The 27,684-nt window shown below is 38.2% G+C and overlaps 4 protein-coding genes across 6 annotated transcripts in view; 1 reads left to right on the plus strand and 3 right to left on the minus strand.

Moving 5' to 3' along the window:
• Positions 1–219: 219 nt before the first annotated feature.
• The window catches only part of ppp3r1b (protein phosphatase 3 (formerly 2B), regulatory s1ubunit B, alpha isoform, b), a 36,180-nt gene continuing 8,715 nt past the window's right edge, over positions 220–27,684 (plus strand). The window contains exons 1-2 of the mRNA XM_030122615.1: positions 220–529; positions 4,704–4,743. Of these exons, the coding sequence (XP_029978475.1) occupies positions 527–529; positions 4,704–4,743 (43 nt within the window). The 5' untranslated portion in view covers positions 220–526. The remainder of the gene's footprint in view (positions 530–4,703; positions 4,744–27,684) is intronic.
• On the minus strand, positions 5,502–11,743 carry LOC115438659 (zinc finger protein RFP-like). 2 transcript variants are annotated; one of them, XM_030162458.1, is made up of 2 exons: positions 11,573–11,743; positions 5,502–8,697 (listed from the first exon to the last, which is right to left on the minus strand). In XM_030162458.1, exon 2 carries the CDS (start codon positions 8,686–8,688, stop codon positions 7,045–7,047), a length of 1,644 nt encoding a protein of 547 aa, XP_030018318.1. In that variant the 5' UTR covers positions 8,689–8,697; positions 11,573–11,743; the 3' UTR covers positions 5,502–7,044. The 2 variants fall into 2 exon arrangements, with proteins under 2 accessions (XP_030018318.1, XP_030018392.1); XM_030162532.1 differs by lacking the exon at positions 11,573–11,743 and adding an exon at positions 10,389–10,448.
• LOC115438466 (E3 ubiquitin-protein ligase TRIM21-like) lies at positions 12,877–22,694 on the minus strand. Of its 2 annotated transcripts, none has more exons than XM_030162219.1 (2): positions 22,580–22,694; positions 12,877–15,574 (listed from the first exon to the last, which is right to left on the minus strand). In XM_030162219.1, exons 1-2 carry the CDS (start codon positions 22,684–22,686, stop codon positions 13,948–13,950), a joined length of 1,734 nt encoding a protein of 577 aa, XP_030018079.1. In that variant the 5' UTR covers positions 22,687–22,694; the 3' UTR covers positions 12,877–13,947. The 2 variants fall into 2 exon arrangements, with proteins under 2 accessions (XP_030018079.1, XP_030018009.1); XM_030162149.1 differs by lacking the exon at positions 22,580–22,694 and adding an exon at positions 18,076–18,200 and having other exon boundaries at positions 12,877–15,690.
• Positions 21,351–22,527, minus strand: LOC115410040 (E3 ubiquitin-protein ligase TRIM21-like). The gene has a single exon (XM_030121480.1). It carries the CDS (start codon positions 22,468–22,470, stop codon positions 21,361–21,363), a length of 1,110 nt encoding a protein of 369 aa, XP_029977340.1. The 5' UTR covers positions 22,471–22,527; the 3' UTR covers positions 21,351–21,360.

Genomic DNA, 27,684 nt, shown 5'->3' on the forward strand with positions numbered 1-27,684 from the left:
ATTAAAATAAATAAATAAATAAATAAATAAATAAACGTATTTCAGCAAAAAAAGAGAAAAGAAATCTGAATTGTATATTAAAACCTGCAGTGTGAACGTAGCGACAGGAACTTCCTCCTCTCTTGCCACCTCCTGACCCGTGCTACCGGACTCTGCACCCCGGGGTGCTCATCCGGCATCCCGCCCACTGTGGTGGTGGATTGGACCGCAGCCCTCAGTACGCGCTCCAATCACGGCCGCACCAACCTCTGCACCTGTTGGAAAAGTTAATACGAACCGTCTCCGACCCTCCTCCCGCACTGATTCCGCCTCACTCCGACCCTCCCCACTCCGCCGGCTCCGTCTTCACCGACCTCCCTCCGTCTCCACAGCCGCCGCCTGCGTTCTCTTACCCGGCTAACATCTTCTCTCTCCGCCGGTGCCACGAACCACGGCCGGTGGTTGGTGTTTTACCTTTAAACCCAGCTGTAACGTCGTTGTCTGACATTACTGACACTTTGTAAAACTACCCACCGCTGGAAGCAAAATGGTGAGAAATTCTGCTCCTGATTATTATTTAAGATAATTTAATTTTAACAGCGTTTCTTTCCAGCAGTTAGAGTTAGCTTCATAAGCTAGCACCAGGGCTAAAGCTGCTACTGATAGCAAAACGGTAAAATGTTAAAGTAGCAGAGGTCTGTGAAAGTTAATTCATGCCAGTACTGCTCAGTTAATGTGTTATTCTGCTTTTACATAGCTGTCATGTCGCCCATGGTTATATTTGATTTATTTAAATATATGTTTTGGTGGAAATACTGGTGCTTTGCTAGCTAGTCTTAAATCACCTTCAAAATAAAAGCGTCAAATTCATTCGTTCCAGAAATAAATGTTAATAATTAAATTAAATGTATTTAAATGAGGGGTTTAACTGTTTGGAAATGCTCTATTGCAGTTTTCTGTTTGTCTAAAAAAATACTCAATTTTACAGAAAATAAACTATAAAATCTTTTTTTTTTTCAGTAAGTTTCAAAAATTTCTTCTAAGCTTCATGTTGTGATTATTAACTGTTTATTATTTAATACAGTTTTTAAAATGTACTGTATATTCCCATTCCTGTAATCTAATTATTTTATTTGTTTCTTGGTCAATACCTGCATTAAGAAAAATAACAAAGGATTTAGCATTAAAAATTAAGCAGTGTATAAATTAATTGAAAAAAATGAGATGAGACTACTAGTGACAGAAGATGATGACAATGATGATGAATAATGCAAATAACTGCCAGGTTTTACAGTAGTAAGCATCTGCTTGTATTTGCTTATCTACAACTGAAAAAATATAATTGGATGAAAAATCTTACATGCATAAACTTTCACCCTTGACTCCCCTGTTGAATTTCTTTGCCTTAAATGGGAGATCATCTGTCTTGTCTCTTTCTTACTGTATTTTCAAAATGGATACTTTACTCTTAAACTAAAAATGATTTTTGTTTTAAACATATTTGGTTGACACACAAGAAACCCTCTATTTGTGCTCCATTCAACCCTTTTTCTGGTTCAAGTGCAAACTTTTATGTTTGCAGGAAGAAAAACATTTTTTAACTCAGAGTATCTGATAAATTCAGGAATGATAAGGAAAGGAGAGTTTTCATGTTCTCAGGTGTTGAGGTATTAGGTATGAGAACAGTAGCCTTATTAAAAACAGCAGATTATTTTAGACTTAATGTGATCTTATTTCTGGAATAGAGGGAACGCTGCAGCCTGTTTCTGTTTCTGTAGGTCCCAGAGAGACGTGACCAGGAGGCATCGGCCTCATTTTCAGTCCAGTTCATTCTGTTACTCTCATACATAATAAAGAGCTCCAACAATGAGCCAAGAGCCTCACCAAAAACAAGAATATGGGGGGAAAAAAACACAACTCTTCGATTTCTATGTATCTCACCAGTTGTACATGTCGCGACATAATGCCTATCAGGTTGCAAATTTGTTTAAATCCAACTTCAGGTGTAAATCACAACACAACAGATTCCACCATGTCATCATTTATGAAATGAAAATGAAGCCAAAATGGAGATGCAGAGCATGAAAAATAACCATAATGTGGTTCCATAGCTTGTAGAACCACCTTTAGCAGCAACAACTTGAAGTAGCTCTTTTCTGTTTGACATCATCAGTCTCTCACATCATTGATGTTGAGTTTTGGTCCAGTTTTCTTTGCAATGTTACGTCAGTTCATTGTGGATTGTTTGCATTGGTTCATGTTCAGCTTTAAGATCCTATCACAATGTCTCAGTCGGGTTGAGGTCTGAACTATGACTGGGCCACTGCAACGCCTTCATTCCCTTATTTTTTAGCCATCCTTTTGCAGATCTGCTGGTGTGTTTGGGATCATTGTCCTGTTGCATGATCCAGTTTCAGCTTTATCTCGCCTCACATTGACAAGAAACGTTTATGGTCGACTTGGTGAATGTAAGGTGTCCATGTCTTGATTGCCCTCCAAGTCCACGTTGACAGCTGGTGTGAGGTGTTTGAGCTGATATAGATATATTATTTTTTTCCCTTAATGTGTTGCTGAGCATTATTGTCAAGCATGTTCACTTTAGTCTCGTCACTTTTGCCTTTTTTTCCACCAAAGTTCCCATGAACTGTTATTTCAAGGAATTTATTTACCTGTTAAAATAATTCCTGCAATTCTTCCTTGTAAAACTATTCAAAACATTGTGTTCTGTTAAGAACAGTAAAAGCGCAGCACTTTTTAGATGAACAAAACAAAACACAACTACACTCAGCTTCACACTGCACTACACACTAATTATACCCTCAGTAAAGCTAAATATGTACACATCTCTGAAATCTTTAAGTTTGCTAAGCCTGTTGCCGTCTCTTTTCTGTTGCTGTTACTTCCATAACTTTCCTGTCCGCACAGCAACCAGGTTATGCGCGACGCAGTCTGGATTTCTCTGATTGGTATGTGTGATGCACTTTTCCACCAGTAGAGACACGGTGATATGTTTTCTTTTTTGCATACACTTCCCGCTTGCGAGAAATTCCCTTAAAACCCTGTTTTTATCGTCTCTTCTTCCACTGAACGCACACCAAACATGACACTATCGCCAAAGAAGTATGTTTTTATTGTCTCATAAGTTTGGTTTTACTTGTCCTTTCAACATGATTGACTTCATAGTATTAGTTTGACATCTGCATTTTCCACACAAATTGAAACAGAGATTCAGCCAAACATGTGCTCTGCCATCATTGGAGCTAATAGAGTCACCTAGGATAGGATAATGGGTAGGGTAGGATAACGATTTTATCAGGCAAGATTTTGAGGAAATTGGGTTCATAAAATGTATCAAGTAACGGCATAAATTGTAAAGATTTCTTTTTCTCTTTTGTCAGACAGATGGAACGAAGTTAATTCTTTTCCCTTGACATGTTTTGGCTACAACCTATAGCCTTCCTCAGAGGGGTCACATGATGTTACTGTGACATGTCATTGTCAGCTGTTTTATCCTGGTTTGCCAGGCAACAGGGGACGATTATGCCCCCTGCTGCCTGGCATCCCACAGAGAACAGCATCCCAGGTATGGGATATGGTGTAGGATCCCTCATCTCTGTTCAAAGTCCTTGGGACTCATTTTCTGATTTCTATGGCCTCCCTGATCCATTGGTGGTATTTGTTGGTTTCTGAGCGGATGACCGCCACGGTCATCCCGTGCTTCCCAGTCTTCCCATTTTTTCCATTTGCAGTGATCCGTTATAGCATAAATTGTAGAAATGTAGTGGAGTAGAAAGTACAAATAACTGCTGCAAAATGTAATGGAGCAAAATCAAAAGTATGCATTATTATTTTTACTTAAGTACAGATATGTAGAAATTGACTTAAGTACAGTAATGAAGTACAAATACTTTGTTACATTCCGCCACTGTGTTTGGATCATTCATTGTTCTGGGTCATTATCGTTTAAGTTGGACGGGGTCAGACGTCAGGTCTGGGACTTTTGGGAAAACATTTCTTTATGGATGTTTCCTGGTGCCTAGAGGGAATGTCATATTGAAAGAACATTTTTTGTAACTGTTTGAAACTAAATTGAGACCGAATTCAGACTTAATTTAAACTAGACAAAGAGTTGTAAAAACAGGAGATCCACAAATAGAAAATCATCAGTTGGATTTAAACCAATATAAAAAATAGGACCAATGGCCCTGTAGCTTACCGGCCAAATGAAAAGCTTCGGGAAATGTATCCAGATGCCATTTATTATCACCCAGTTATATGTATTTATTATATTACAGAAATAGCCCATGTTTTGGTCATATTCCAATCAGATCTGTAAAAAATTCAAATTCCAACTTGATATCATATATATTTACTGAGTTATTGCATTGATCCACTTCCTATCGCGATTCCTATCCGGATCCAAATAATTTCACTGACTTTTGTTGACATCATCATAAAGAAGCTGTATACCAAGTTTGAAGTCAATCGGAATTGTAGTTTTGGAGAAGACGATTGAAATTTTTGTAACGGACGACAGCCGCCGCCGCCGCCGGACGCCGCATGACGACAATAGCTTATGGCCTGTCGGCCGGTAAGCTAAAAAGGGTTTTTGCCTAAGAATCCAGATATTCAGATGAATCCCTGCCTACTTTGTCTGTAATCATGTGTCTGCTTTCAGAGCTTTAGTTTATTTTTGATCTTAAACTCCTTTTTTTTTTTTGTAGGGAAATGAAGTCAGTTATCCCCTGGAAATGTGCTCCCACTGTAAGTACCCATAAATCACTTCATTATTTGACTGCATTAGACAAAACCTTTTAATACCATTGTGTCAGATTATGATGTAACTTCAGGGCCGAGGTTAGGAGGATGGAGATATTAACAAAGCTGTTTTCGAAGAGATAACATTTTTTTCTGACTTAGTGGTGGATTTTATGGGGTGGGTTGATATTTGAATTTTTTGAGTTTTTTAAATTTTAAAAATCCCCATTGGTTTATAATGGAGAAAAAAATACAAAAGTGCTAAAACTTCAAAACAGTTGAAGATATTGATATAATTACTATTGGCAATAGATAGGAAGTCTCATATGGGCGTTCATTAGGTGCCATGACCTTTGATTTGAGTAACCTTGAAAGGTCTAACGAATGTCAGTTAATGTCTTTAAATATGCTGTTGGCAATCAGTTCGCACCAGGTGATAAATTTGAGCCCTGTGCAGGTCAGGTAGATGCCCTCCTCCGACAGCAACCATTTACAGATCGCTGCTACACTTAATGAATGATTTTTAATCAATAAAATTATGAACAATCAATATATTTCAATCAGATTACTTGATAGGACAGATGTTTATTTTACAGTAATGAGCAATTTGATCTCTTTTAGAGGGCTTTAAAACTTTGGATTCTTCTTTCACAAGGTTGATATAGGTTATCTTAAAAATGACCTTTACTGTAAATGAAGCCTTGACCTCTCCATAATCTGTTTTTGAATATTATGTTTTATTATATGAATAGGTAAACAAAAGACACACAACACGACTAGTTAACTTTATAAATTTTAATCACAGTGCCTCCCAGTGGCCATTTCTGGAAGTTCAGAATCTAACATAAGGACAAACAGCAATCATAAGACAGAATGATTAGACAAAAAGGAATTAAAAACACCACACAAAACCAAAAATGAATTAATCATCACAGTAATTAGACAAAACCCAGATCCTCTATGCAGACATTATTGAATTTATTTCTGAGTCAGTGATGCTGGTAAAATGTTTTGATCGGTGTTGGACAGGTTAACGCCACTGAAGTAACCGCCGATGTAGTAGCTCAGCTACAAAAACATGGTAACAAGTAGTTTAACACGTTGCAGTCTAGTTTTAAGATTTTTGTACTGAGTCAAGTACAAGTCTATTGTATATAATTATAGATCATTCAGCCTTTTTTTCTTTCACCTTGTACTGGTATTTTGATGTGAAGTGGCTACTGTTAGACTAATAATTTCCCATTGGTACTAATAATAAACTTGTAGTGGTGTTATTGTAATTAGAAGTATTATTAGTCACATGCATGTGAAGTAAATCATTATGTGGACTCACCACACTTAGCACCTTGTTCTTACCTGGTGATAAGTTACTGTTGATTCGCTTTGTGATGATGGTTCTGATCTGAATTATCTGAATGTGGGATTTACTCAGTCAATTCTTGATTACGTAGCCTATTTTCTATTAAATTTTTTCAGTTAAACTCCTGTATTTTCTGTGTCTGTCCTCAGCATTACAGGTTCTGTCTTATTTTTGTGACATGAACTCCATCTGTTGTTGTTTTCACTGCCATAAATGCTGTTGACTTCTCGGTCTCTTTGCAGCTTCACATACTCATCCATTGTTGTATTTTATTAAGTTACTGTGAACTCTACAGCGCCACCTGGTCAGTAAAGGAGCTTAATGACTGAGAAGCTATTTGATATAGGAAACACTACTGTAGCATCACATTGAGAAACCATTAACGATGGCATTTGTGGTGACACTGCTGCCCAACATTGGCTACCGTATCCCTTAAAACAAGTGTTAAAACCTGTCACATTTAATGACTTCTTTTTAATTAATTGCTGTTAAACATGCACTTCTAAATGTGAACATTTCACACTTTCTAGCTCTTCCTGTAAACAAAAGGATCCTAAAACCTCCACATTATTACCAAAAGGAAAGAGACAAATCTGCTCATCTGTGTAACTTCCTGTCTCATCAGGTGAATTTCCATCCAGAAGTTTTTAGTTTGCATGAAATAAGAAATTTTGAAAAAACAAATGTGATGAAATTTTGTGTGTGTGTTCAATTGTGGACCAAAACAAATGTTAACACAATGGCTTTAACAAACTGGAGAAAACCAGGATGGAAACCATGATGGTGATGGTGATAATGATTACTATGAGGAACCAACTCTTAATATTTGTATAAGAACAATAATCCCTAAACAATACATTTCACAGTGTAACATAAATTGTTACCATGTTACCACCTTGACTTTGTATGTTTTGCTGCATGGAGTTGCGTTAAAAGGCTGAGGCTGACTACTCCTCAGTGTCTGGGAGGACAGGTGTGATGATCAGAGGAGCAGAGTTTCCTCCACTTCTGTTACATGGACTGAAGAATGGGAGGAGTTTTTCATTGAAACAGCAACCAGTGAAAGAGTAGATGAGAGCTGAAGAATCTACATCATAAAAGGAGACCAGACCCTCCTCATAATCCACAAACACCCCCACCTTCTGAGGAATAGACTCCAGAGACAGAAGGACAGGAGGGTTGTCAAGAGCTCTGTACTCATTACCATTTCTCAACCAGATGGTCCAGTATCCATTTTGAGGACTTGATGCTGTGTACACCTTCCTGTTGATGGATTCTTTGACCACTCCTATGGTCCATTTGGACTTTTCTTTGACCTGAACCTCGAAGTACAATCTGCCTGTAGAGAAACTCTGCTTTCCCAAAACACATGGATTCTTAGAAAATCTCTCTAGGTTGTCTGGAATACTCCTCTTTTGATTCACATGATGAACCTGTTTCCCGTCATCAGACAGGATGAGTTTAGGATATGCTGTATCTGGATCCAGAGTCACATCCACCTCATACTGCTGGACTGTCTTCAGCTTCACTTTCAGTAGTTTTGTCTTGTCTTCTCTGACTTTGTTCTCCAGCTGAGACACAGCTCTCACCACAATTTCCTCATATGACGGCGGACGGACGCTGACCTTTTTCCAGGTCTTCATGGGTGGAGCAGTGTTTATAGATGTGAATCTTTGGACAAAGTGGAGGTGGTCTTCAGAGCCTGAGAGCTGTTCCACCTCAGTGCTTCTCTTCTTCAGCTTAGAGATTTCCTGTTCCAGCTCTTTGATGAAGTCTTCAGCCTGTTTCTCTGTGGTTCTCTGCTTTTGTTGGATCTCCTCTTTGAGCTGGTCCAGACTTCTCTGAACAGACTCCATCAGAGCAGTGAAGACCTCAACACCTTCTGCTGTTTGTCTGTCTGCAGCTTTCTTACCGAGGTCCACTGAGTGTTGGATCTCCTGGATCTTCAGTTGTCTCTCCTGGATCATCTGGTGAATTTCAGCCTGTGTCTTCTTTAGCTTTGTCTCCTGTTCTTCATATTCTTCTTTCAGAGGAACAAAGTCATGATTCTTGTGGTCTAAAACAGGACAGAGTAGACAGATACATGTGTGGTCTGTTTTACAGAACAGCTCCAGAGGTTTATCATGTTTCCTACACATCCTGTCTTCCAGGTTCTCCACAGGGGGGATCAGCTGATGTCTTTTCAGTCCTGAAAGTGTCAGATGAGGTTCCAGATGAGTCTGACAGTAGGAGGTCAGACACACCAGGCAGGACTTGAGGGCCTTCAGTTTGGTTTCAGTGCAGATGTCGCAGGGAACTTCTCCTGGTTTGGCAGCTTGTTGATCTGAGCTGTAGATGTTTGGTTCATGTTGAGCTTCATGTCTGAACTGAGACACCATCTCTGAGATGAAAGTGTTGATGTGCAGCTCAGGTCTTGTATGGAAAACCATTTTACACATGGGACAATAATAAACAACATTATTATCCCAGTGTTCAGTGATGCAGGAGTTGCAGAAGTTGTGACCACATGATGTAGTGACTGGATCGGTGAACACATCCAGACAGATGGAACACAGGAACTGATCAGATTTGAGAGGACCGGCAGCAGCCATAGCTATGGACTGTGAAAGTGCAAGCAAAGAAAATCAGTCACAGTCACATAAAATTTCTATGTTCACTTTGATTTTTTTTTTTCTAATGTAATTTAATTTATATAAATGAAATTAACAGGGACATTTACAACAACAAGAGTCGTGAGAATCATTTAGGTTCCTTAAACAAGAACAACTAGGTGTTAATGAGATAGGATAATAATGTTCTATAATGAACTTAAATGTTTCACGTCTTTATATTGTAAAGATATTTTAGTGTAAATCCACCTTAAATTGCTGGATATTAGAAAATGTCCCATGAGGCAAGATTTCAGCCTCAGCAGTTTTTGAGATGTTGGAGAGTGTGACACTGATTTTACTGAAAAAGATTCTTAGTTTAAGAGGTTGTTTTGAGCTGTTCATGACAGATGCTTGACAGTTTCAGGGGTTGTTTTAAGGTACAAGATTTTTATAAATGAAATAAAATTTTCTTCTTTACGGGGCATTAACCATGTTAATTTTTGTTTTTTAAATCACACATACATTTCAGATGCATATTGCTATGACAATCTGTCTACCATAAAATCAGTTACATCAAATCATGTATACATTGACATATGAACAAAATATGAAACTGTTATCAATATCCTTTTCTGTTGTTGGCCTCTTGTATATATCTTGAAGATTAGTGAAGAGTTTGATCAATATATTGATTTGGTTTGACGTTTTTACAGTGTTGATGTAAATCAGTAACCTTCAGGACATACACAAGTGTCAAACAATTAATGAGTTACGATCAATGAATGAATGAATGAATGAATACCTTAATATATTTTGGTTAAATATACCAACTTTCTATTTTGTGCACATATCAATGCAGACATGCTGTTTCAGTGTAATGATTGTTTTTATGGTAGACATTTTCTTACATGAGAAAATTGCATTTGATACATAAGTGTGACATGATTTTTTTTTGTTCATTTTTAATTCCTCATAAATCAATTTCACTGCATTGAGAAAAATGCTTTGTCTCCTCAATAATACCACAACCATAAATACCCTAAAGTGACAGATTTGATGTCCTTCACTGTTGTGATGAAGCAGGACAAAGCAGAAACCTGTTCTTTGGAAAATATGCAACTGTGCAGAAGTTTGACACCTTGCACCTTAGAAAATGTCATGTATCTATCATGAACAAACAGTAATAACTAAGTTTTATAATGATAACAGGGTCACACCCCATTTTCCAAGCCCTGATATCTCAAAAACTAATGAAGACATAAAACTGATATTTTGTATGGTGTATACTAGGGATGCGTCGATACCTGTATCGGGTATCGGCTCCGATACTCAGTGTGTGTACTCGTACTCGTAAAGTAATCCAATACAAATGCACCGATACCACTTACGGCCGTGTGGCATTCCCAGTTCAGTGCAGCTGGTACGCGGCGGTGGAGTAATGTGTGTGGAGATTTTTCAAAATAAGCGACGGTGATAAAAGTAACGCTGACTGCAAGTAACGTTAAAGACACAGACAGATACGGACGCAGCGTTCTGTCCGTCCTCTGCGTACATTCCATCCGTTTTCCAGGTGCTGGTGGAGACAGAGAATACCACCGGGAGTACGGAGCGGTGCGGACCGCCGCCAGTAGAAGTGAAAACAAAACGTATTACTCATTTCTCTTTTATCTACCTGCTGAAGCTAAACTTTTAAACCTTACCAGTGAAAACGCTGCAATATTAGTATCACATTAGTGTTGCCTCTGTTGTCTCCATGTTTGTTATTGCTGACTTTCTTCTTCTCAAAAAAAAAAACAAAAAAACTTTATTCTTCTTCGTGGTATTTGTCCAGTATGGTTAATTCAGAGCGGCGCCCCCTGGTGTATTAATTGAGAAACGCTCATTCCAACACATTAAATGTCAGTAGCAGCACTTTGTTCCAGTCAGACTAATGACAACGACAATAAAGCACATTTACAAAAGGAACTAAGAACTGGAATGGGATTATTAAGTACTCGTATCAGTACTCGGTATCGGCAAGTACTTAAATTTAAGTACTCGTACTTGGTCTTGAAAAAAGTGGTATCGGTGCATCCCTAATGTATACTATGACAAATAACATTTTCTTAAAGTGTAAAGCAAATTGCAGACAGTCAGTCAGGAGACTTCCATTGATTTGGACTGATCCAGTATTATAAAGTACTCAGTACTGAATATATTGTACAGTATACTGCCAAAAGTATTAGGACATCTGCCTTTACACACACATGAATTTTAATGCCACCCCATCCTTAATCTTTAGGGTTTAATATGGAGTTGTTCCACCCTATGCAGCTTGTAACAGCTTCAACTCTTCTGTTAAGGCTTTCCTCAAGGTATAGGCGTGTGTTTAAGGGAGTTTTTGACCATTCCTCTTGAACGGCATCTGTTTGTAGAATCAGTCTGCATGTCTTGGTGATTGATTTTATTCACCCGTGGACATGGATGTGATCAGAACACTTTTATTCAATGATTTGGAGAGGTGTTCCAATACTTTTGGCAATATAGTGTATCTGTATACAGTAGAATTCATAATATACATTAGTGAGAGAGTCATTGTATTAACCATGTCAAAGCATTTCTTCTGACATTTTGTAAAAAGTCATAAAGATGGCTTTACTTTGAAATCATCAGGAAGCACATTACTGTAGGACTGTGTAATGGCAGTAAAGAGTTACAAAACTAGACAGAGTGGCGTGAAGCTAAAGTCCAAACCACTCGTCACAGAAACTGACACAACAAACTTGGCTGAAATACATAAAATATCAGTGCTGTATATCATGGAGTTATGTTTAAGTGTTTCCCAAGTAAAAACACAGTTGTGAAGTGTGGTGTTGAAGCTGTAAATCAGATCACATGTACTCACCAATGTTTGCCAGAGACTCTTCTGTGTCTTTAAACAGATCTAATGAACTTGGTGTAGGTTTCCTTACTGTGGAAACAGAGACTGGTCTGCAGCTCTACTCACACTCTGACTTACTCTGACTTTAAGTTTCGTTTATGACATGTGGGTGTCGTCCAGCTGCATGTTGCTCCACCTCCTGAAGCTTTTCTTGATTCATGATTGCAAAATGCCATGTTGTTTATGATGGGACAAAGGAGAATCCACACCTCACAGTTGTATGTTCAAGAGTTGCTGACTTAAAGCATGTTTATGGACATTTGGAAGCTGTTGTAAGAGTCTTCCCATCTACACACAGGGATTTTTGTCACTGTTTTCCATAGCATGTGAATTCACATGTTGTCTGGACGATCAAGAGTTAGATACCTTTAGTGAGCAGAAACAATGGGGGGGTGTTATTGCTAGCAGTTTAACTTGGCATCTTGGTCACAAAACTCTTCCAGGCGCTAACCGGACACTCATATCTTACTGTATCAACTGAGGATTAGGTCACTTAAACATCTTGGCCCAAATACTTCTTAATGTTCTCATTAAATTAAATCCTCTGATATGTCTGATGATCCAGGTCCTTTGTCCCATTTGTCCAGTGTCAGGCTCAATTAAGTCATTTCATATTAGTTTGTCATTTTCTGGAAACAATTAAAAATGTTGATGATTATTATCCAGTAGTCTGGAGCATGTGCTGACCTTGTGTCCAGTGAAAGGCTTCATTAAATGTATCCCCTGCAGAGGACATGTACTATCTAAGAGCTCTGGGTCATGACTGTGGTATGTGATAGTAGTATGGGTCATCGCTGATAAGGTGGACACGACTTATCTGAACAGACTGGGCTTTCTGGAGCCTTCAGAGATTATGTTTTTTTTTTCTGGTAAAAGCAGTAAATACTCAAGAGCAAATGGCACTGTAGTAGCTGGTTCATGAGGACTTCAACTATCATGTGAACAGAACCCACTCAGATTCTATGTCCAAAGGAGATGAAGGGAGAAAATAAAAGAAAATGTGATTTTAAACATGTTTCCTATTTTCAAACAATTCATGGTTTAGTAAATTATTGGCCTTTTCAGCAAATTAATATTGAATGAAAACATGGGAACTTATGAGTGCTCTTTACTCTTTGTGGATCTTCACAATCCAGCTGTATTCAACCCTGATGATGTTTTTTTTAATTCAAATTTTTATTCAGAACAGTCTCATAACATATTACACAGGACATCATCGGAACAAAGTACACCATTCTCTTTTTTTTTTTTTTTTTTTTTTTTAAGAAAAAAGAAAGGGTGTCAATATTGCTCACTGAAAGGAAAAAAGAAGTAATTTGTGTATCATTGTTGCATGAATAATGTCATATAAACATAGATTTTTCAGTGCGAAACATAACAGAAGAGCGATTTGCGAAGATCAATGCTTTTCATGGTCATCTTACTTTGTAGAGCAATAACATGAATGGTAATAAAGATTATATATGCAAACAAACATATTTACATTTACTTACATGCACTCACATTTATCTACGTGTATAAATGAGCTGATGATGTTTTTGGAATTAAAGACTGGTCAAATCTCTGCAGTCAGGCTTGAAAGATGTGCAACTTTTGCATCTTCACAATAAACTGTTATATTAAACAAAACAAACATGTTTCTGAATATTAATTTCATTTGAATGTGTGAACAAAAGACATAGAGTGTGATACATTTAATCAGTTCACCCATTAGCTGCTTTTGTAGATGTGGAACTTAACATATGGGTGACTAACAATTAGAAGATAAAATCAACAATTATTAGTGTTTGTAATCAGATCATTATCACAGTAATCAGACAAAAACCAGAAACTGTTCTGTACATACTGCTGCACTGTTGATTTATTCCCAAAAATACACTTATTTCCCTTGATCCTTTCCCTCTCCCACATACACACACATTTTAAAACTTCCACAGTATCAAAAAAAAAAGAAAAGATAAAGGACAAATCTTAAGCCATTGTTCTTCTAAGTCATCGTTGAGGGTAAAGTCTTCTAGAGCTTCCTGTCCTAAACAAGATTCCACTCTAGACACTCATCACCGAATTTATACCATGACTTCATTGGCTTTCTTCTCATGTGTTGTTTAGAACATTAATTAACAACATTTGGTCTTTAAGATAAGAAACTATTCATTCATTTTGTGTGTAGCTGAAGGAAGTAGTTTTACAAAGAAGTCAGTTTTAGTGATCAACCGTGGAAAAAATATCAAACTGTTGTGTGGTAACTGCAGTTTAAGTGGAATAAGAGACTTGACAGTGTTCAGATGGAGACACTACAATCAGGCATCGGCCATATTACTGTCTCCTACTATTTCATGCTAATTGAAGTCTGACTTGTAGCTGTAGCCGTCTGACTCGTAGGAGTAGCCGTCTGACTCGTAGGAGTAGCCATCTGACTCGTAGTCAAAAGGAAGGTAGTAGTCATTGGGGTTAATGATCAGAGGGGCAGAGTTTTCACCTCCATCATTGTTACATGGACTGAGGAATGGGAGGAGTTTATCATTGAAGCAGCAGCCAGCGAAGGAGTAGATGAGAGCAACATCATCTACGTCATAAAAGAAGACCAGACCCTCTTCATAACTGACAAACACCCCTACTGTTTGAGGTTTGTGCTTCAGAGAGAGGACTACATCAGGGCCAGCAAGAGCTTTGTACTCATTTTCATTTCTCAACCAGATGGTCCAGTATCCGTCCTTGGGTCTCGGTGCTGTGTACGCCTTCCTATTGATGGACTCTCTGACCACTCCTATGGTCCATTTGGCCTTTTCTTTGACCTGAACCTCAAAGTAAAACCTGCCTGAAGATAAAGTCTGCTTCCCCAAAACGCAAGGATTATCAGAGAATCTCTCTGGGTTGTTTGGAAGATTCCTCTTTTGATTGACATGATGCACCTGTTTCCCGTCATCAGACAGTTTCAGTCTAGGATGTGCTGTATCTGGATCCAGAGTCACATCCACCTTATACTGCTGGATTCTCCTCATCTCAGCTTCAATTGGCTTCTTCATGTATTCTCTGAGTTTGTTCTCCAGCTGAGACACAGCTCTCACCACAATCCCCTCAAATGATGGGGGATGAACGCTGACCTTTGTCCAGGTCTTCATGGATGGAGCAGCGTTTATAGATGTGAATCTTTGGACAAAGTGAAGGTGGTCTTCAGAACCTGAGAGCTGCTCCACCTCAGTGCTTCTCTTCTTCAGTTCAGAGATTTCTTGTTCCAGCTCTTTGATGAAGTCTTCAGCCTGTTTCTCTGTGGTTCTCTGCTTTTGTTGGATCTCCTCTTTGAGCTGGTCCAGGCTTCTCTGAACAGACTCCATTATAGCAGTGAGGACCTCAACACCTTCTGCTGTTTGTCTGTTTGCAGCTTCCTTACTGAGGTCCACTGATTGTTGGATCTCCTGGATCTTCAGTTGTCTCTCCTGGATCATCTGCTGAATATCAGCCTCTGTCTTCTTCAGCCCTGTCTTCTGTTCTTCATATTCATCTTTCAGAAGAACAAAGTCATGATTCTTGTGGTCTAAAACAGGACAGAGCAGACAGATACATGTGTGGTCTGTTTTACAGAACAGCTCCAGAGGTTTATCATGTTTCCTACACATCCTGTCTTCCAGGTTCTCCACAGGGTGGATCAGCTGATGTCTTTTCAGTCCTGAAACTGTCAGATGAGGTTCCAGATGAGCCTGACAGTAGGAGGTCAGACACACCAGGCAGGACTTGAGGGCCTTCAGTTTGGTTTCAGTGCAGACATCACAGGGAACTTCTCCTGGATTGGCAGCTTGTTGATCTGAGCTGTAGATGTTTGGTTCATGTTGAGCTTCATGTCTGAACTGAGACACCATCTCTGAGATGAAAGTGTTGATGTGCAAGTCAGGTCTTGGATAAAATGCTTTTTTACACAGGGGACACTGGTAGTTTTCATTATTATCCCAGTGTTCAGTAATGCAGGATTTGCAGAAGTTGTGTCCACATGATGTGGTGACTGGATCGGTGAACACATCCAGACAGATGGAACACAGGAACTGATCATCAGATCGGACATGACCAGCAGCAGCCATATGTATGGACTGAAAGTAAAAAATGAGAAAATAATTTTTAGGTGCGCAAAGGGATTTATGTGCATAACACAATAAAAAATCATAACTAAATGTCTGCTACGTGTTAAAGTTTGTATTTAGTGTGACCTCTATTTCCATGTACAGTCAGGTTCGTGAGTATTTGGACTGTGACAAAAGTTGCCTGTCTTCATATATTATTGACTTTGCCATTATTTTGGTTTGATTTGTTATGTCTATAATGTCTTGGCTGTTAATCCTAAGCCATATAATGGGAGAGAAACCATGATGATGGACATAGAAACTAAAATACTCTTTTTTTGCTGTTAAGACCAATCTCAAAGCCACCTTTTACCTCATAAGACTATTATTTGGAATATTCCATAACATGCTGATATTTTCCTCCAGTAAACAGTAGCTAACCATTAAGACAACTTTTCTTAAAATGAAGCAACTGTTAGCTTGAATGAGTCAGGCACACCAGCACAGTAGATCTGACATGAAACAGTCAAGATGTGAAGTGTCAACTTTTCAGCTTTAAGTCAAGGGTTCAACAACAATTTTAACCATAATAAAACAGCTTTTCTCCTGACAGTCATGGAGGATCCTTGAAGAGCCTTTTCCACCACAGGAACTTTACCAGGAAACTTTACATTTCCCAGGATTTTGAAAAACCTTTCTCTGAAATTACCTGGTAAAACTTTCCCTCAACCCCAAACTTGCCCTGATTAAAGTTACTATTATGGGGCGGGACTTCTCAGATTCCTGAAATTCTTTGGGGCGAGATTGTGTGTTGAAGAACACTGATTGGTGGAACACACTGTCAACATTCCACACTTCCGTTCACCCTCCATTTTTAATCCAGTGGTGTCTGTAAAATTGTTTATTCCATTTCTCCAATATTCACTTTGTTTGTATATTGATCATTTGGAAAATGGAGCAAAAGAAGAGAAGCTACAAGAAGTGGACATCGACCACCAACATTTGACGTATATTCGTCTCCTCCAAGGTCATTGTAATAATCTGTCTGTTGATCTGAATACACGCTGAATAATATGCCTGGACCTCCAACAATGGATATACAGAATACGATCAAAATAAATTTAATAGGACTTCGAATCGACAACAGGAAACAACTGAGACTGATATGGATACATTTCCAGGAACTTTGAGGTAGAAATACAAACCACACAAGTTAACAGGAACTCATTTACTAGGTAAATAAATTCCTGGAAAGTTCCTGGGAATGTTGGTGGAAGAGGGGCTAAGGATTCATATACTGTACATAGAAGGCTGGAGGACTGTTCCAATGTCCAGGATTCTTCAATGGACTAAAATGCCAAAGATATTTCTGTGAATCATAGATTTGGTTCGAACTCCCACAATCCTCAAGGTAATAAACCCTCAGCAAAACTGAAGAATAAAAATAGGCTAGTTGCTTTATGTGCTTTATGTACTTAAATGTATTTAGGGGATCTTATCAGGCAAGACGAGTCAAATGTATTTCTATAATCCATAAAAATGTTAATTTCATACACAAAGGGAGTTTACTGTATTAATAAACATTTTAAACCTTCAACAGAGGGAAGTAAAATCATAAAAGGTAGACTTACTGAGAAAAGAAAGTACATCATAGATAAATTCATTGAAACTACTGCGTTGACCCATTGGGAACCATGGGTTCTAGATCCTCAGATACAGTTCATTCCAGGTAAATTCCACTGGCATTTTTAGTTGAATAACCTCTTAGCTGGCATGTCTGTTTCTGTACATGAAATCTGACACCATGGCAATGTGGCCTTATTGTTTATTTGTTTGCTAGGAAACCCACTTCAATGATGATTCTATGATTCTGGGCATTTGTAAGGCTATGGTATTCCAAAATGACTAATATCTCCCAAAATACTGGTCCTATGAACTTGGCGTTTTCACTTGTCTCTCCCTTGACCAATAATCTATAAGTATGACAAACTGCAGCAGTCAGCTCTTTACGGATTTTGCATGATGCCCGAGACACACAGAGTCCACCTCCCTTTTATAATATAGATAAGTAAATCGATGTACAGTAATTAAGTCGATTATCATTAAGGCATTGAACATTAATTAAGAACTGATCTATTCATGAGTGTATTAATCAGCAGGAAAGACTCTGACTGGTTCAGTGTCCTTTGTTAATGCATCAGTACAGTGTCGTGTACTCTGCTGCCAAAGACCTTTACCGCCCATGGGATTTAAGAGACTAGTGTGACTGTACAAAGTCAACACTAACAAAACCAGCAATAAGCGTCCAAACCACATTATGTAAAGTCACAGAGACAGCGTACGTCTTGATTGTCATCATGAAATAAAACTGCAAAGTGTGGTGTTGAAGATATAAATCAGATCAGTTCTACTCACAGAGGTTGTTCACCGACTCTGCTGGGAGATTAATGTGTTTTCTTGCAATAGAAACAGATCCAGCTGTAGCTCTGTTCACTCTGACTTTAAGTTTCATTTCTGTTCAGTCCTGTTGTAGTATTGCTCCACCTCTGATCTTTGTCCTGACTGATGTGTGATTGTGTAAGACCAGTTGAACTTGTTCATCAGGGAACAAAAGTGAATGCCACAGTTCCATGCTATAATTTGCAAAATGTAAATATGAGTTGTAATACGAGCCTTACCTAAAATCTATGCAGGAGGAATTTTAACAACATTCTCCCTTTGTGTAAGTGAAATGTAATCTCTGTATCTCGCTGTTTGTCTCTTATGATTTTTTTTTTTTTTTTTTTTTTTACCAAAATCAGAAAGTATAAAGTAGAGCCTCTTGCACTGACTTTAGACACTACAACAGAGAAAATAAAATCAACACCAATGAAGAACTCAACTGTCTGCATAACTTTAGTTCAACAGAATAAGAGCTAATTAAAGTTGTCAACAGCAGACCTTGACTGATAATGAAAGCAGGCAAAGTCAGCTTTAGAATGGGTTTAGAAAATTGGGAACTTGAGAACAGGTTAACTGGATCATAGTTGGGACAAAACAGTTGTAATTGTGAGTCCTTCATCTGCAAAGGAATATTAGATTAGATTAGTTTAGATTAGATAGGATTGGATTACACCTTAATTTAAAGGTTCCAGTTCCAGAACATCATTGTATGTGAAAGACAGAATTAGCACACAGGCATAAGAAGAATTGGAAGAAAAAAGGAAAATAAGATAATAACAACAAAAACCATAGAAACAGTAGTAAAACAGGCAGTTACATATTACCAATACTAGTAATAGTAAATAATAATGGAAATAACAAAATATAATGATAATAATAATAGTAATCGTAACAACAAGATCAATAATATCAATAGCAACCTTGATTACAGTAATAGTAATGATAATGATTACAAAGCGTAACAAAAGTAAGTAATAAAATTAATGATAAGATTAATATTTTTGGGTTGTACAAGCCCAAAGACATAACACTCTTGTCAGTGATCAATGATCCTTTTTACATGCACTTTCAAAATCCATTCATTATTTGATTTTCAGATCATTGCATTTATCGGATTACTCCAGCGATCACCAGATTATGAGAAATTATATTAACGCACCTGGATTTCACCCCTACACTCCAATGTCTTCATGCATTTATACCTTTTAATCTGATTTATTTAGTTCTTTTACATCTGCCTGTGTTTAAAAAAAAAAAAACAAAAAAAAAAGAAAATGGATGTGATGTAGTTAAAAAAGGAGCTGAAGACAATAAGAAGAAGCTCAAGTCTACCATCACTATGTTTGAACTCCAAAAGAAATCTTGTAACACTGGTCTCCAAGTAAATGCCTCCAGAATGAAAATTGCGAAACTGAGTCAAGTCCGAGTCACTAATAAATATAAATTCAGTCCAAATGCTGGTTGGCTGTAGGTTCACAGATACAGTCTTGGGTCGCAATAAGAGATAGTGTGAATTAATTATAGAATGGGTTTTACTTTAAGGCCCTGTCTGTACGAAGATGGTTTCGGTCATATCTGCAAAAGTTTTGTATCAGATAAGCCTTCCGTCCACACAAAATCCCCGTTTTCAGTCACCAGCCACTTTTACACAGAGATCCTGGAAAAAAGGTGAGATGGTGATCCCACCTTTTTTCCACCATTGACTGATTTCCACAGCCAAGCCAAAGGAGTAACAGAGGTGAGACCGGCTGGACTTTTATACAGCGGATTTGCATTCCGAAATCAAAGGGGCGGTGACGCAGCGCTCATTTTTAAATCCCCCCCAGCATCAGAGAGACAACAGGTGCATATGGAGGAATTCGCATGGATTCTGTGGCCTGCCGCTGCCGGTTTCGTGACCACTGCAGTCGGCTTTGTGCCAGCTCGGCTTCATACCCACTGCGGCCGGCTTCGTGGCCTGGAAGAAAATGGCACAAAGCTGCAGCATCAGGCCAGTTCCTCCATATGCGCCTGTTGTCTCTCCCACGCTGGGGGTGGCTGTCATCAAAATGTTGCACCTTGGTTGTGGAACGGGAGATGTTGCTTTTACATAGCATTCTGGAATCACGATTCCATCTTTATCACAGCTCTGTTACTACCTCCAGAGGCATTACAAAGCTGCAATAAAGGTTCGACCAAATTATCCCACCATTTTGTTTACACAGATGTTGTTTCGGAATAAAGGCATTCACTTTACAGGTTCTATATACTGTAACATTTATAAATCTATTGAATAAATGGACAAACAAATATATATGTGGAATAACACTTTATTATATACATCAGAAACATCAGATTAGCAGCACTTTGGTAATTTGTTTTCTCTTAATTTTTATTAAAGTATGTAAGATTTAGTCCATTTAATCTCTGTGGCAGACCATTTATTAAAAAATCTAGACCAATGTAATGGACTGAAACATGTAAACCAGGGTTTTTTGATTATCACTTTTCTGAAGTGCATGTAAATGCAGCAGATCTGATAATTACAATGATCTGATTACCCAGTTATCGGATTCATATAGTCATGTAAACAGACTCAATGCTGTTGATCACAAATTCTTTGTAAAATTCCCATGAAATGTGGTGACTGTGGCTCAGGAGGAAGAGCGGGTTGTCCAGTAACCGAAGGGTTGGCGATTCAAATCCTGCTTTGTCCTAGTTATGAGCTGTTGTGTCCTTGGGTTCTTCACCCAACTTGCTTCCAGTGTCACTGGTGTATGAATGGTAGTAGATGGATGAATAAAAGTCGAGATGGTTGGGTCCTCACAAAACAATTTTTTCTTGTAACTGCTAGTAACACATGGAGCTGCATGAACATATAATGCAAGGAGAAAAGACACATCTTTGAGCTTATGGTTCTTGTTGAGTGTCAAACCTTTTCTGGATTCAGATAGTTTGCTCTTTGTGTCTTTGTGGGCGTCACAGTCCATGTTTATTAAAAACTGATGACACTGTCATTCTACAAAATTCTTTATTAGGTACAAAATGCCTAACTCTTCTCACACAACACTAACCAAGACTAACCAATCAAAGTGTATATCTTTAGACAAAATACAATTTGTTATATTATTGTTTTTTCACTAAACCACAGGTCCCTGTAAGGAAATTCTTGGCATTAATTTTGTAGTAAAAAAAAATCATTCACATTTCACTGCTATAATCAGACAATAGCAGGAAACTGTACATTATTTAACCTTCTCCTGACAATAGTGACACCTCTCAGAAAGAAAAACTTTTTCTGACAGGAGTGATGATCAAAGGAGCAGAGTTTTTACCTCCATCATTAATACATGGACTGAAGAATGGGAGGAGTTTATCACTGAAGCAGCAGTCAGTGAAGGAGTAGATGAGACCTGAAGAATCGACATCATAAAAGGAGACCAGACCCTCCTCATAATCTACAAACACCCCCACCTTCTGAGGCAGAGACTCCAAATAGAGGCTGACAGGAGGGTCATTGAGAGCTTTGTACTCATTGCCATTTCTCAACCAGATGGTCCAGTATCCATCCTCAGGACTCACTGAGATTTGCACCTTCCGGTTGATGGACTCTCTGGCCACTCCTAAAGTCCATTTAGTCTTTCCTTTGACCTGAACCTCAAAGTAAAACCTGCCTGAAGAGAAACTCTGCTTTCCCAAAACACATGGATTAACTGAAAATCTCTCTGGGTTGTTTGGAAGGTTCTTCTTCATATCCCCATCATGTACCTTTTTCCTATCATCAGACACGAGGAGATCAGGATGTGCAGTATTTGGATCCAGAGTCACATCCACCTCATACTGCTGAAGTCTCTTCAGATCAGCTTTAAACACCTTCTTCTTCTCTTCTCTGAGTTTGTCCTCCAGCTGAGACACAGCTCTCACCACAGTCCCCTCATATGATGGTGGACGAATGCTGACCTTTTTCCAGGTCTTCATGGGTGGAGCAGTGTTTACAGATGTGACTCTATAAACAAAGCGGGGGTGGTCTTCTGAGCCTGAGAGCTGTTCCACCTCAGTGCTTCTCTTTTTCAGCTCAGAGATTTCCTGTTCCAGCTCTTTGATGAAGTCTTCAGCCTGTTTCTCTGTGGTTCTCTGCTTTTCTTGGATCTCCTCTTTGACCTGGTTCAGACTTCTCTGAACCAGCTCTATCATAGCAGTGAAGACCTCAACACCTTCTGCTGTCTCTCTGTCTGCAGCTTTCTTACTGAGGTCCACTGAGTGTTGGATCTCCTGGATCTTCAGTTGTCTCTCCTGGATCATCTGCTGAATATCAGCTTCTGTCTTCGTCAGTTGTGCTTTTGTGGTGTTTGGTTCTTGTTTAGCTTCATGTCTGAACTGAGCCACCATCTCTGAAATGAAAGTGTTGATCTTCAGCTGAGGTTTTTTTTTGAAAACTTCCTTACATATGGGACATTGACAAGGGACATTAACCCTCCAGTGTTCAGTGATGCAAGATTTGCAGAAGTTGTGTCCACATGATGTGGTGACTGGATCGGTGAACACATCCAGACAGATGGAACACAGGAACTGATCTTCAGACAGCAGACAGCTGGCAGCAGCCATAGCTATGAACTGAAAGTAAAAGAAACAGTTCATTTAGCAGAAATGTTTACTCCTATCTGAATATTTAACCAGATAGTGTTTAAAATCATCAATTGAAGCAAATTAAAATATGAATTGTAGCAGGACATGTGCATTAGATTCATCCACTTCTACAGACTGACATACATGTAACTGAAGACCTGGAGCATCATTACAGGTCTGACACAGTTTTTGAAATGAAGTTTTTGAATGAATATCAATGAAGGATTATTGTGCATACTGAAGTAAGGAGGAGGCTGGGGAAGTGGAGGAGGTGAATCAGTCACAGATGTAGCTGATGAGTTGGACAGGCCTGTTTATGAAATGCTCAGAATGGGGTGGGACTGAAGTTGTGAATAATTGGACAAAAAGGGGCTCATGATTAGCTCTGCTTTTATTCCAGCCTGTTGGATTCCAAAGGTCAGTGTCACTGAGGCAACTGGTGGGACTGTTAACTATTTATAGAGACTGACAAACATTTGGATTTGACAATGACTCTGAGTCATTGATCATCAGATGAACATCTATCAAGACACAATCCCCTTTGCAAACATGCATGACTTTCCCGACATATACAAGAACAAGTGATTTCACAGAAAGGAAATATCGAACGTGGGGCTATGTGCAGTGGCAAGCGTCTCATATTGGATTTCTGTATTTATAGTATGTTTTCTTTCTTCTCTATGCTACTCAGGTGTTGGCCTGGCCTTCTACTCTGGACACAACACAGAAGAAGTCACACTATCTGAAATAAAGTTAGAAACCTATATGATATATGAAATACATGAATATATATATATAGATATAAGTAATTTTGCCATTACACTAGTCTTCTCCTAGACCAAAAATACATACGTACAAACTGCAGCAGTCAGCTCTTTCCAGATTTTGTGAGGTGCCCGAGACACACAAAGAGATTCCAGTTCCCTTTTGTAAAATACAGTCGCAGAAAAAATTCTTAGACCACCCCTTGTTTTCTTCATTTTCTTGTTCATTTGAATGCCTGGTACAACTAAATGTACATTTGTTTGGACAAATATAATAACAAAAATAGCTCTTAAGAGTTTAATTTAAGAGCTGATATTTAGCCATTTTCCATGTTTTCTTAATAATAACCAAAATCACTTCAGTTCTTACATCAATATCTATGGCATTGTACTGACAAAACAGTGCTTTTAGGCATTCCATGTTTTCTTTTCTGTCTGTTTCAGTCACATGACACACACAGGAGTTAGTACTTGATTGCATAACCATTGTTTTTGATGACTTTTGATAGACTAATAATTTTTTCCGTTTATGGAGTTTAAGTTTATGGAGTTGGCCTCTAGAACTCTGTTTTGATTTAACAGTGCTCAACGAAATGAACTTAGTTTCCAGGCTTTCTGTAGCTGATTCCTTGCATAAGGGGCAGAGTAAACAAAAGCCCTTTGACCCAGTTCTGTATGGGCATAGGGAACAGAAAGCAACAAATGACTTTTTGTACAGAGAGAATAAGTATTAAAATTTTGCTACACAGTTAATGTGCAAATGTAGAAAAGGAGGAGGCCACGTATTGCCTTATATATAAACATGTACCAATGGCTGAGCAGGCCACCCTACTCTTAATCAATTTATTGTTGAAATTATTTCTCCTCTGCAATGATAGGTGGCAATATTCACTCTTTCAGCTTGTTAACCTACATTATCACAGAACACAATTGTCAATAGTTTGTTAACAATCATCAATCCAGAGGTAAACTGGAAGCGCAATTGGCAACAGCGTAAAGCTGTACATATGGTACTTTATGCCCGCTCTACTTTTTGTGCAGATGAGTTGCATGATGTTGTTCTTCTAGGTCATGATTTGGGTCAGAACACCTGGTCAAGGTCCAGTCTGATTGGTCTGTTTACATGTAGGAGTAGATCTACTTAAATCACATTATCCGGTTAGGTTGGTCACAGTAGGAAAACTTAAATTATTTGATGTTTACATGTACTTTTAAAATGCGGTTTAGTTAATTTGGTTTTATTAGGTGTCATGTAAACATATTGAGTGTAATTACAGTATTTTTACAGAGAGGTTTGCAATATCCTATGGGTTTGTATGATTGTTGCTAATACAGGTTAGTTGTGAGTTTGCTTCACACAGTTTGTAGCCCACCTTAACTTGTAAAGTTTGTGTAATGTGTTGTGCTGCTGCAGAAGAAGAACAAAAAAGTATTCTAAATCCATCAGCTGTGGTTCTGGCTTCTGTAGTCTGACGTTCACTGAATTTGATTTACACCTCAATGCTTTACAGTTTTTGTAAAAAAAACATTTTGCTTCATTATAAACTCCTACAGGAGAAAAAAGTTAGCCGGAGTCATGGTAATTACTGAACTGGATACAGGAACATATCAGTAGTGTTAACTTCAGCTAGATATTGTCAATATTATAATACTGATCTAAAATTGTGTAACAATGTAGTGTTTGAAGTTGACTACTTCAACACCACAATGCATCATACAGACTAAATTACCAGGAAACAATAAATAACCCCAATTAATGATAATTCACATGGATTGTTATATGGAAAATAAAGCTGATAAGATTAAAACCAACACTGTGCAAAAATATTAGGAAGGGAAACGTGCCCTAAGGTGTTCTCGACCAATGAGGAATAATTTCTGTTGACACTGTTGCTGTTATACTTCACAAAAGTACCATCAACAACAAACCATGACTGCATTCACTTTACAAATCAACTACAAGCACCAGCCAATCCAACAACCTGCCAAACATCAGCATAAAAGTGCAAGGCCCAGTAGATACCGCTGGCTGCATTAGACAGGGATGTAAACAGTGTCTAGTGTGATGTCACTGGAAAGGGTGGAGCCACTATACAGAGACAGGAACTAGGTCAAGTAGGCGGACCATAGGTTTCCATAGTTGTGGAGACATTGCTTGCAAGGTCTTACTTTCTCTAGTGGATCAGGAGGTACAACTGATGCTCAGAGGCTGGACAGGGAAGAGCAAGAGTCATCATGAGTCTGGATCATTTCCAGACTGGGATTTGAACTGGACTGAGTGACGAATGAGGTCCTGGTGGTTAGTGCGCAACAAACATTTTGATTATGTTTAATGGGATCCCAGAATCTTTTGCTTAGGCCAATAATGGATGAAAGGAGTTTCCTCAGTGTTGTGCCTCAAAACCCAGAAGCCCACATTAATCAAAAGCAAGAACATCCTGATACTTTTTGGAGTCAAAAAAATCTGCATGAACATGCAAGATTTCAAAAAATATTCCAAGGCACACTGTAGAATTTGTGTAAAAATAAAAGGCCTTTATTACTCCATGGCAATCTTTTAAAATACAGCCAACATCCTGATACTTATTCCCATAACCTATGGAATCAGGATCTATCAGGATTAGAATCTATCTTGTCAGGATGTGTTGGGTCAGTGGTTCTCAACCGGACACTGTTCCGGGTGTGATCTGCTCCCGTTTATGATGTTAAAAGTACCGCGTTGCACTTTTCTACAAAATGCAACTCTTCCTTTACTGTTTCTAAATAAAATGTCTCCATTGTTTCATTAGGGAGAATCTTATTCATTGTTTTCAGAGTTCATATAGTGTAAAAGTTTCCTTTTGACACTTGACAAATGACAGTTTTGCTGTAAAAGACAAACACACCAGCAGTAACTGAAACCAGACAATAAGACTTCACATGATGATTTGGAAAAACAGTATTAAAAAAGATTGGTTGTATTGTTGAGTGTATTAAATTACTCCTGTAGAGGTCAACACTGTACGTAACTGGCAGCATATTACATGTCAGACACTAAAGCTTATCTGTATTGTTTGTTGCTCGCCTGTATTTGGCGATAGGCCTTTATTTGTTTGTCAGCCTCAGACATAGCCTGAAACTGACTCCAGTTTGTTAAAAGTGTGTACGAATTCGTCCACAATTTCTCTAACCTTTATTATTATTATTATTATTATTATTATTATTATTATTTAACCTTTATTTTACAAGCCAGTCCCTTGAGAATTTATATATTTTGCGAGGGAGACCAAGGGAGGGAGGCCAAGAGGATGAACTGGTGCTAAAATAATAATAAAAGCAATTGGGCATAACAATACATTATAATACAATTTCAAGTAAGAATAGCATGTGCACATTTCTGTTAGTTTATGTGTGTATAAAAGATCAGTTAAATACTCACATTACATGGACATTTTCAACAACTTCAGACATTTTCAACAACTTCAGAGGTGTGAAATAAAAATCTTTTAAGTTGTGACTGAAGCTGTAAATCAGATCATTTATACTCACCAGTTTTTCCTCAGACTTTGCGAAGATCTTTGTCTACGAAGAATAAATAAAGCTGAGATTATCAGAGGGACTCTGCTGCAGCTCTGGCCACCTTAGTTTAATGTTCGTCATATGACTCTATGATTCTATTTTACTGCTACACCTCTGATCCTTTTCCTGGTTTATATCATGAAGAACCAATTTAATTTGTTTATCAAGGGTCAAAGGTGGCACCGCTCCTAACAGCTGTATGATCATCATCACCTAAACTGTATCTGTGTCAGGGTTAAGAGCATGTATTTGGGGCCAGTAGGTCAAAAGAATCTGTTTTACTGGACACATTTGATGTTTCTCAGTCACATTTCTGTAACAGTCCAAATAATACATGGGACCTTAATGTACAGTTAAGTGAACAAAAGACTAATGACCTCAAAACAGACTGACTTTACACATTTTTAAATACATTAACATGTTAATTGACTTTTTTATGTTGTGGTTTTGCACCTCACATGTAGACCAGGTCATACTGTTATGTTTTATATGAATTACGTTTTTGTTAATTGAACATACATATGTATTTGTATTTACATTTAGATTTACATGTGGTTGTATCTGGAAAGTACCTGATCCATTCCACTCACACCGGATCAAAGTTGAAGAGCAGTTCAGTGACTTATTTCTGGAATGTGATTGTTTTGTTGAATGT

This window comes from Sphaeramia orbicularis, chromosome 1 (assembly GCF_902148855.1).
Source record: "Sphaeramia orbicularis chromosome 1, fSphaOr1.1, whole genome shotgun sequence".
Lineage (NCBI taxonomy): Eukaryota > Metazoa > Chordata > Actinopteri > Kurtiformes > Apogonidae > Sphaeramia > Sphaeramia orbicularis.